Source organism: Glycine soja, chromosome 9 (assembly GCF_004193775.1).
Source record: "Glycine soja cultivar W05 chromosome 9, ASM419377v2, whole genome shotgun sequence".
Lineage (NCBI taxonomy): Eukaryota > Viridiplantae > Streptophyta > Magnoliopsida > Fabales > Fabaceae > Glycine > Glycine soja.
Genome location: NC_041010.1, coordinates 24,294,035 through 24,304,682, shown reverse-complemented (window position 1 = coordinate 24,304,682; position 10,648 = coordinate 24,294,035). Strand labels below are relative to the sequence as shown.

Here is a 10,648-nt window from a genome sequence, read left to right as displayed (position 1 = left end):
TGTTGTGTATTTTAAATGTAGGGTTGAATCAGCTCATTGGGCTCTCAAAAGAGTACTACAAAATAGCCTTGGAGATCTATGTAGTGTTTGGGATGCCATGAACAACATGATCACGCTGCAACACATTGAAATTAAAGCATCCTTTGAAACTAGTACGCATGTGGTTGGGCATGTATTTAAAAAAAACCTTATACAAGAGGCTTCTTGGGATGGTTTCAAGGGACGCTTTAAATCAGATTGCTTCTGAGGTTGACCGTCTACGTTATCTCAGCAACAATACCTCTTCTTGTGGTTGTGTGATGAGAAGCACGCATGGTCTTCCTTGTGCATGTGAGCTTTCTAGGTATACTGCTGGCAGCATCCCAGTGGAGTCAGTCCATATTTTCTGGAGGAGACTTTGCTTTTCAGACCAAGGATTATGTGAGGCGGAAGTCAGCATCAAGAAAGAGATAGAGACCATATCTAAAAGGTTTGACAAACTTGATGTGTCTGGCAAAGTAACTTTGAAGAGTAAACTTTGAGAAATTGCATACCCTGATCATAACTCTATGTGCCCTCCTCCGTCAAAGGTCAACACTAAAGGTGCACCGAAGAAACCGATGAAAAGAAGTTAAAGATCCACAAAGCGTGATCCGTCTTACTGGGAGTATGTTGATGCTTTTCATTCTGTTCAAAGCAACAACTCTCCAGTCAAACGTAGTGCATCATGTTCTGAACCGCCTCAGCCAACAAGGATCATCCCGATGTTGGATCAATTTGCGCCATTCATTCAAGGTTTCATTCGTGACATTGTAGATGTGAAAGCGGACGGTAACTGTGAATATCGGTCCATTGCCGCTTTATTAGGTATGGGGGAAGATTCGTGGCCGTTAGTGCGTAACGAATTGATTAAAGAACTTGGCAGGTGGTCGCATGAGTACATGAACCTCTTCTGTGGCACAGAGAGATTTGAACAATTAAATTTGTCCCTACTTGTTGATGGGTTTTCGAAGGTATATTTTTAGGTTAATTTTTTTAATAACAAACTTTAAATTACTTACATGTGTATGTTTGGTTGATTCAGGTTAGTGTGGACAAGTGGATGGATATAACGGAGATGGGATATGTGATTGCATCACGGTATAACATAATCCTTGTATCGTTATCCCGACAACAAAGCATGACATTTATTCCTCTTAGAAGTCAACCACCACCTGATTCTTCTGGGCACCACATGATATGTGTCGGTCATGTGTTTGGAAATCATTTTGTTCAGATACATTGAATATAGTTAGTATAACAATTATGCAATGACTTCCCTGGTTCATTTGAGTCGGTCATCGCATGATATAATCTTTGTTCATGTACAACAAGTTTATTTGAAAGATCATTGTCCCTTACCGCCTCCAGCGTTGTTGTGGTCAAGCAATTGTTATTCTCAGGCAAATGCCATTGGAACCTGGGGGCTGGGCAGCTGCATGTACTCCTTAGGGTCTGCGGCAGGTGCATCTCTAGGCTGGTCACCTGCCTGGGTCGGTATCATGAATGGGTGAGATATCCGAAAAAACCACTTCATGTAATCCGCAGATACCTGCCCAGGCACTAGACAAAGCTCACCCACAGCTAGTACGTGGTCCGCGAAATGCATCCACCTGTCATCCATATCATCATGTGACAATCGAGCACTAACATGCGACGGAGGGATGCTCTGAATGTAACCAAACTGTCGTAGCACCCTCTCCGGTCGAGCTGTGACCACCATAGGACCCCATCTCAGCTGACCCTGGAATGATGAAATCAACTCAAAGGCCCTAACCCCCCGATGCTCAGTGTAAGGCAACTAGGACACATCTGTGACGGTCAAAGCATCACAACGTGCCCTGTACGGTGCTCCTGTGATTCCCTTGATATGCGCTTTCGACGTCAGCCACCGGGAAGCACATGGGGACGTCTCTTGGTATGCATCATCTGTGACGCACTGATGCATACTAGAAAAGTGCTCATAGATCCAGCACTACAAAAAAAATGAGGTTAACATAACATAAAAACATGTTTAAATCATAATCGAACGTAACATATTTAAAAACACAAAATTTACCGGTAATAGAGTCAGGTACCCCGCAATCTGTCATGTGGTGGTCCTAGAAGCCTCATCTAACTGGTCATACATATGAACCAGCGCGGCAACTCCCCAAGCATAACCAACACTCTGACCCAGGTCGCGAAAAGCGTCTAGGTGCACCACATGAACATATGTTGCACTCTTATTAGCAAAAAGAGTGCAACCGACCAGGTGCAGCAGATAAGCACGAGCTGCTAAAATCCACCGCCGGGCCTGACATCTCATCTCATAAATGTCTCGAACCCATCCCAGCTGTACGCATGTCCCACATGATCGTGATGTCTCGGCTCTAGCCTCCTCAGCAGACACCTCAAGCAACTTGGTCAATAAAAATATCGCCTCCTCCGCAGAAAGAGCATGAAAGTTGTGCAACGCGCCAGTGATAGGCAAATGGAGGAGTGACGACACATCATCCAATGTGATCGTCAACTCTCCTACCGGAAGGTGGAAGGTGCTGGTCTCGCTGTGCCACCTCTCCACAAATGCAGATATAAGTCCAGGATCGCCAGTAACAACTGAACAATCGATCAGTGGACTTAATCCTGTGACACCAACCAATCCTTCAACCTCAAGCACTGGCCTCCCAATCAATGTCACTTTCCTCCCATGTGACACCAACTTCAAATCAGGACGTTCCTGATTTGAAGTACAAATTATACAATTATAAAAAAAATTAATGACAAACAAATCAACAATGATAAATAATTAACAAACTAAAATACTTGTCCACTCCAAACGGCGTGTGCAACATGGTCCGCAAATGATGTCAGCACTGATGGGTCACGTGGCCCACCTGGGAATCCCTCAGCATCATCAACATGTGACCTCTCAGCACCATCATCACCCTGTACGTTCGCAGTCATCTTAGGTGCATCCTCAGCCATATCAGGGACATCCTCAGCCATGTCAGGAACATCCTCAGCCATATCAGGTGCATCCGCAGTCATCTGATGAACCCGTTGCCTACGGGCTAATGCAGTAGGTCTACGCCTCTCGGGAACATCAACTGCATCATGGGATGTCTATCTCTGCCTATAAGTCTACCTATAGCACGATCTAAACCTTGTGTCCTAGCCATGATCTGCAAATCATGTGGAACACATATTTTTTTCGGTCAAAACATACACAACTTTCTTTATAAAATAAAACAAGTTTATTTATAAAAAAAAATAAGACTAATTTAAATAAAATTATTTGAAAACACACACAACATAATTTTAAAAAAAATAAACAACTTCATTTATAAAAAAACACAACTAATGTAAAAATAATTAATTATCCACAACTTAATTTTAAAAAAAAATAAACAACTTCATTTATAAAAAAACACAACTAATGTAAAAATAATTAATTATCCACAAGTTAATTTTAAAAAATAAACAACTTCATTTATAAAAAAACACAACTAATGTAAAAATAACTAATTAGTAAACATCCACAACTTAATTTTAAAAAAAAAAATATACAACTTCATTTATAAAAAAAAACACAACTAATGTAAAAATAATTAATTAGGAAACATCCACAAATTAATTTATAAAAAAAACAACTTCATTTATAATAAAAAAAACAACTTTATTTATAAACAAAAAAACACAACTAAAATTATATATAAAAATAAAACAAAAATGGGAAAAAAATTTCAAAACATACACAACTTAATTTATATCATTTATAAAAAAATAGTATTTAAAAAAAATTCCAAAACACACCCAACTTTATTTATAAAAATAAATAACTTCATTTATAAATAAAAAACATAACTAATTTAAAATTAAATAATTAGTAAAATACTCAACTAAAATCATATAAAAAATAAACAAAACCAATTAACAAAAATAACCAACTTAATTTATACAAATAAAAAACTTTATTTATAAATAAAATATACTAATTTAAAAAAAAATAAACAAAAACACACACAACTTAATTTATAACAATAAACAACTTCATTTATAAACAAAACACAAATAATTTAAAAATAAATATTTGGTAAACATACACAATTTAAATTATAAAAAAAAAACAACTTCATTTGTCATGAAAAAGTCAAACCTCATTTTTTTATAAAATTTCAAAAACATGCACCTACTTAATTCATACAAATAAAATAATCATTCATTTAAAAAAACAATTTTTTTTTTAAAAGAAACAAACTTTCGGAAGAAGTACTTCTTCCGGAAACTTTCCGGAAGAAGTGGTTCTTCCGGAACACTCAAAGGTCATCTGGAAGAACCCTTCTTCCAGAAATTTTCCGGAAGAATTACTTCTTCTGTAAAGTTTCCGGAAGAAGGTGTTCCGGAAGTTTTCCGGAAGAAGTGTTCTTCCGGATGACCTTTGGTTACTTCCGGAAGAACCCTTCTTTCGGAAAGTTTCCGGAACATCTTCTTCCGGAAGTTTCGGAAGAAGCCTTCACGGTTCTTCCGGAGGACGCCACCGTAACCTCCTTTCCCCATTTTTTTCGGCGTCTTCTACCCTAAGGTTCCACTACCCTAAGGTTCCATTATCCTACCCTAATTGCTACAACTATACTGCATAATAAAAGCAATGGCAAGTTAGGGACACCTACCTCGAAGGCAAACAACAAGTGGTTCGAGGAGAAGAAGAAGCACGCTGGTCTCGCGGAGAAGAAGAAGGGGGTGTTGGTCTCGCGGAAGAAGAAAAGAAGCAGCAGGCAGGAAGTGAGTGCTTCTTCCGGGAGGAGGGGCGCTTTTTAAAATTTTTACTTAAAAGGAAAAATGGCCCATTCACTAAAATTGTTGGGTGCACCAGCAATATTGGTGGGTGCACCTAGCATATCCCTCTCTGGGCCCTTATAAGAGATGAATGTGATGGCCTGCAAATTTGGATTAAAGTTAGGGAGTATGTTGTGTAAAGTACGAATATTTTTTTTTCATATTAGATGGCTTTCAAAATTATGTTAAAAATAAATATTAGATATTATAAATAACATAGACGCATAATTAATTTGGATGAAAATTTAAAATACATTAAAATGAAAAATATAAAAAAATATTTATATAATTTAAGGCTCTTCTTATTCCCACTATTTTAGTAGGCATTTTCTATATTCTTTTCTCTTTTGAAAGTGCATTTTACATACTATTCCCATAACTAACAAAAAAAGTTTCCATCTCAACAATCTTAAACTATCCTCTTTATTTTTAACCAACAAAAAAATCATTTTCAATCTACCATTTTTTTAACTTAAATTTCAATATTTTAAAATATTACCAATAATTAAAAAATATATCACAATTTAAGTTGTTGGTTGTAAGTTGTATTTTTTTTAATTAGCATTAATCAATTATTATAGAATTATATATCAACTATGAAAATAATTAGTTTAATTTTTTGCCATATGTTAAATAATGGATATTATGTTGGGTTTTTTTTTATGTGAGTTCCTTTATGGTGGATTGGGCCATTCATTGTGTAGCCTATGAAGAAGCGCTTGGCTATTGCTAGTGAGTTAGTAAATGGACATCTCATTACTCAATTTTCACACATACAAACAACTCACTAAAAAAATGGGTAGTTTGCTCTCAAGACAATAACATAAAATTTTATCATAAGATAAAGTCTTTTGAACCCAAATATGAATAAATATGCACTCTGTTGATCTTTTTTTATTACATATAATGACTATAGACAATATTAGTCGTCATAAGTAATAGAGAGATCAAGAAATTATAGATTTTATGGGTATAAGCTATTGTAAGGTCTTATGGGTTCTATCTCTTAAAATCTAATTTAAGTATGATCCATTATTCCTACATCACATTGAAAATTTTCCAAACAAAAAAAAGTAACTTATTTCTTTATCTTATTAACCCTTGTTAGTCTAATTTTAGGGATGTTGGATTTCTCTATTCCATTGTTGATTTTCTTTAAGTATGATCCATTATCCCTACATCACATTTGATTTTCTTTTCTTTTATAAAAAATAAAATTAAAATTCTTATATGAAAAAAAGTAATCATTTAAATTAGAATCCAATAATAAACATGAAATCATGTACGTGTAAGTATCATGATTAAACTTTTAGTTAATTATGGATAGCTTAGTTGTACTTGTACATTGTAGTTCATGGGTCTCCTGTCCAGCTAAAAGCTTGTAAAGAGAGGGGATGAAAAAAGAGGCGATAAAGATAAAAAGCGGAAAAAGAGTTTAAGAAAACGACAAGACTGGACCTCGCGTGAAGAGTGTTGGAACGGTTTATGTAACTCAATTACAATTAGGATGAATGCTGTCATTTTCTACTGTAACAATGGATAGCATTTTCAAAATGAAATTCCAAAATTACTCAATCAACCAAATAACAATGGATTAAGATAAAATAAAAATATAAAAAGCATACCACGCCGATAAATTAGACTATCAACGATAGTCATAGATAAGGATGGTCACAGTTTCCAATCTCATCTGTAATATCTCCACTTGGTAGTAAAGTCTTGATTACCTTATGGCAATAACAAAACGAAAAGCTTCACTTTCACGGTAATTTAATTTCAACTCCTCGCCACTGCTTTTTTTTTTTTTGGGTACATATTCTAGGTTTGCTTTGCACTCCTTTTATTTTTTTTTTAATCTCTATCAATATTCAATGTTGTAGGAAAAGAATTAATATAGAAAAAAATTGCCAAGCATCAGGTATGATTAGATTGGGTGTCGCCGCTTTAGCTAGTAGTAGCTATAAATAAACATAATTAGTTGTCAATTGGACCATTCCCATTACTTTATCAGTTTATAATTCGTTATTAACGAACTCAATCTTTAATATAGTCACTCTTTTTGTGAGTGAAGTCACATCAACTCTAATAATTTCGAAACAATATATTTTTCAAAACAATTATTTATTATTGTTGGTCAATTATATCATCCTATCCCACAAACTGAAAGAGTGATGCGTGTTACCAGAGACCCAACTGTGCCCTAATTGGTACAATATGTGTTAGAAAAACCTATTACAGGAAGTGAGAGAGTGTGTTAGAAAAATTTAAAATAAAATCAAATTAGAATACATAAATGAGAGTAACCATAGTTTCTTAGATAACTTTTGGAGTTAAATAGAATAATTTTATTTTTCAAATAGATGATTATAATTTATTCTTATTTCATAAATATGAAAAAAAAATTATTAAAAAAATGGGAGAGGAATGGATATTTTAGTTTTTTTACCGACAGGCAAAAATGCCGTCGTCGCTGGCAAGTTTATGGCACACGTAATTGTGATTTGTGTGTGGCGTGGGGCAAAGCCAGCAGAAACGTACAGAACAAGAATGTGGGCTCTGTGGGCCTTCTTCCCCTTACGAACCCAATTCCATTACCACACAATAATAAAAAAACAAGAAGAAAGAAGCCAACTTTTGCTTCGGCCACAAGTGTCCTTTTCCTTCTTCCCTCTTTCCCCGTTTTACCCCTTTCACACCCAGCAAGAGGATAAAAAAAGCCCACAAATATTGACCGTAGTTGTCAAATTTTAATTTGGCTCCCTGCGTGCAAAAGGTTAACAAACTTAGCACAAGTGGGTAAAATATTCTAATGACTTGTTGATAGGTATCTATCTGATCTTCTCACTCTCCCCCATTTCACTTCTTTTTATATTTCAAGTTTTGTTTTATAAATAATATATAATGTAACCCCCTATTATTATTATTATCATTGTTCACCTTTCAAAGTTCAAAATGCTCTCCCTTGTTTAAACTTGTAAGTAACAATAATGGTATGGTAGAAGTAGTAGTCGCCCTTGAAATAGCACAAACAATACGAACTCTCCCCAACTCAAAACAACACACAAACAGTTACTGAAATTACCCTTTTCCATTTTTTCCCCCTAAATTTCACCGACGCTGTCTTTTTTCTCTTTTGCCCTCACCCTTTTGAGAGTTTCATAGCTGTAACTTGGGTGTAACCGATGCTGGAAATCTCAACTTCACATGAAACCCCGCTAGAGAACGCGGACGGCGGCTCCGCGGCGGTCTCGGACGGGTCGAAAGCCGAGCACGGCGAGGACGATGACCGGAATCCCGCCGCGAACCGGTGGCCGAGAGAGGAGACAATGGCTTTGCTCAAGATAAGGTCCGAAATGGACGTTGCTTTCAAAGACGCAAACCTCAAAGCCCCTCTCTGGGAACAAGTCTCAAGGTCAGTTCCTTCTTTTGTTTCCCCTCTTTTCAACTAAAACCCCTTCTATCATTCCTTAATTAGTAATAATAATGTTACACATAAATGTATAATGTATAGTCTGCTGAACAATTTTATTTTTGAATGAATTAATTAGAGGTTTGTATGTATGTGTATATATTCAGGAAATTATCGGAGCTAGGTTATAATAGGAGTGCGAAGAAGTGCAAGGAGAAATTCGAGAACATTTACAAGTACCATAGGAGAACTAAAGAAGGTCGTTTTGGAAAATCAAACGGTGCAAAAACTTACCGATTTTTCGAGCAATTGGAAGCTTTAGACGGAAACCACTCACTTCTTCCTCCGACAACAACCGTTGGTGATGATGTTGTCCTGAACGCGGTTCCGTGTTCGGTTAGTGCGGCGGCGCACGAGCATTCGAGTTCGACAACGTCGTGTTCGGGGAAGAAGAAGAGGAAGCTGACGCAGTTTCTGGAGGGGTTGATGAGGGAAGTGATAGAGAAGCAAGAGACGCTGCAGAGGAAGTTTGTGGAAGTGTTGGACAAGTGTGAAAAAGATCGAATGGCGAGGGAGGAAGCGTGGAAGAAGGAGGAGCTCGAAAGGATCAAGAAAGAACGCGAGCTTCTGGCTCAGGAAAGATCAATTGCTGCTGCCAAAGACGAAGTTGTTCTTGCTTTTCTTAGAAAGTTTGCAGAAGCAGAAGGCACGGTGCAGTTACTCGAGAAAATTCAGGTTCAAAACGACAAACAGAAAAACATGAAACAAAATGGCGGTAATGATAATGCTAATGGAGGTGGTGGTGTCACAGTTGTCACTGATATGGATAAACAAGAATGTGGAAATACTAATGTTCGTGTTAGTGTTGGGAATTTTGTGCACATGAGTAGTTCTCGTTGGCCGAAGGATGAAGTGGAGGCATTGATAAGGTTAAGGACTCAAATTGATGTGCAGGCACAATGGAATAATAATAACAATAACAATAATGGGTCTAAAGGGCCTCTTTGGGAGGAGATATCTTCGGCTATGAAGAGCCTTGGTTATGATCGAAGTGCAAAGAGGTGTAAAGAGAAATGGGAGAACATAAACAAATACTTCAAGAGGATAAAGGAGAAGAGCAAGAGGAAGCCTCAGGATTCCAAGACGTGTCCTTATTATCACCACCTTGAGGCTTTGTACAGTAAGAAGCCTAAGAAGGTGGATCATGGGAACGAGTTGAAGCCTGAGGAGCTGTTGATGCATATCATGGTGAGTCAAAGTCAAGAACAGCAACAAGAGATGCAGACTCAGACTCAGTCACCATCTGAAGATGCTGAGAGAGATCAGAATCAGGGAGATAATGAAGATCAAAGTGAGTATCAGACTCAGATGGTTGATAATAATAGTCCTTCCATTGCAATTATGAGTTAAAAAGCTTGGTTTCAAGAGATTCTTTCTTTAGTATGCTAAAATTGAACATCTTCTCTGATGACAACCAACGTGGGTTCCTTTGACTTTCCAACCATTCATCAACAAGAGCAGGAGAAGATTTCAATATTTCATTTTGTTGCTGGGTTTAGGTGGTAGTAAATACAAATCAATCTCAAGGGTGTTGTTTTTGTATGTATTACAGTACACTGTATTTTCCAATTTTCAATTCTTCATCGTTTTTTTTTCTTTTCTTTAGCGAACATGGTAGATGATACAAGGAACACCTGCACAGAGAAAGAGAGAGAGATTTACCTCTCAGTAAAAAACAAAGTCACTGGACGTGTTATTTTAATATTAAAAACTTTTCCCTAGAAGTTTGTAAACCCATGTGTGATCAGGTGGGAAACGGTTGGATTTGTTTGCTTGTGAGAATAAACAATGGCACAGAGGTGAACAATGAACTGCAATGATAATGAGTTCGTTTTTGTATTGAGTTATAATAATAGTTTTACCATAAATTTATTTTTTAATCTTCTTTATAATTCATTTAGAAAAAAAAATAAGAAATGTTGATAAATTATAAGTAAGAAGTGTTTAAAGGAAATGGATGTTTACTTGTCATTACTCTTTATCTTATCTTGCACTTTTTCTCTTCCTCTTATTTTTTCTTCCTTGTATTGTATCTTTCCAATTGTAAAATAAATGTATAAAGCATGTACAATGATATTTCTATTTTTATTTAAAGTAGCGAAATGGACGATTACATCTCGCGCGGGCATTGGCAATCGTGTTGGATGGATATGTTTGTGCATCTTACTTCTGGCCAAAGTTGTGCTTAACTCCTAACTTTTTGGGGTAAATGTAATCACTTAAGCATTATTGGCTCTGGCAAAGTAATAGGAAGCTCAAGTAATGAATTGAACGTCTCCAAATTAAAGTAGAATGGCATCTATCTTTCGTGAGAATATTTGGGAATTTATACACGAGTTTATA

The 10,648-nt window shown here is 36.4% G+C and overlaps 2 protein-coding genes across 2 annotated transcripts; one reads left to right on the top strand and one right to left on the bottom strand.

Moving 5' to 3' along the window:
* Positions 1-1,819: 1,819 nt before the first annotated feature.
* LOC114368280 lies at positions 1,820-3,048 on the bottom strand. The gene is made up of 3 exons (XM_028325597.1): positions 2,824-3,048; positions 2,156-2,353; positions 1,820-1,993 (listed from the first exon to the last, which is right to left on the bottom strand). Exons 1-3 carry the CDS (start codon positions 3,046-3,048, stop codon positions 1,820-1,822), a joined length of 597 nt encoding a protein of 198 aa, XP_028181398.1.
* Positions 3,049-7,750: 4,702 nt separating this feature from the next.
* On the top strand, positions 7,751-10,152 carry LOC114367956 (trihelix transcription factor GT-2-like). The gene is made up of 2 exons (XM_028325235.1): positions 7,751-8,248; positions 8,413-10,152. The coding sequence occupies exons 1-2, from the start codon at positions 8,019-8,021 to the stop codon at positions 9,653-9,655; spliced, it is 1,473 nt and encodes a 490-aa protein (XP_028181036.1). The 5' UTR covers positions 7,751-8,018; the 3' UTR covers positions 9,656-10,152.
* The last annotated feature ends 496 nt before the right edge of the window (positions 10,153-10,648 follow it).

Bases quoted from the DNA above. Each gene is read 5' to 3' on its own strand.
- LOC114367956 (XM_028325235.1), top strand. From the start codon at position 8,019: ATGCTGGAAATCTCAACTTCACATGAAACCCCGCTAGAGAACGCGGAC. The intron at 8,249-8,412 runs GTCAGTTCCTTC...GTATATATTCAG, and splicing joins CTCTGGGAACAAGTCTCAAG to GAAATTATCGGAGCTAGGTT.
- LOC114368280 (XM_028325597.1), bottom strand. From the start codon at position 3,048: ATGACTGCGGATGCACCTGATATGGCTGAGGATGTTCCTGACATGGCT. The intron at 2,354-2,823 runs GTATTTTAGTTT...ACATGCGTACAG, and splicing joins ACGCCGTTTGGAGTGGACAA to CTGGGATGGGTTCGAGACAT. The intron at 1,994-2,155 runs GTTCATATGTAT...TTTTTTTTGTAG, and splicing joins CTTGGGGAGTTGCCGCGCTG to TGCTGGATCTATGAGCACTT.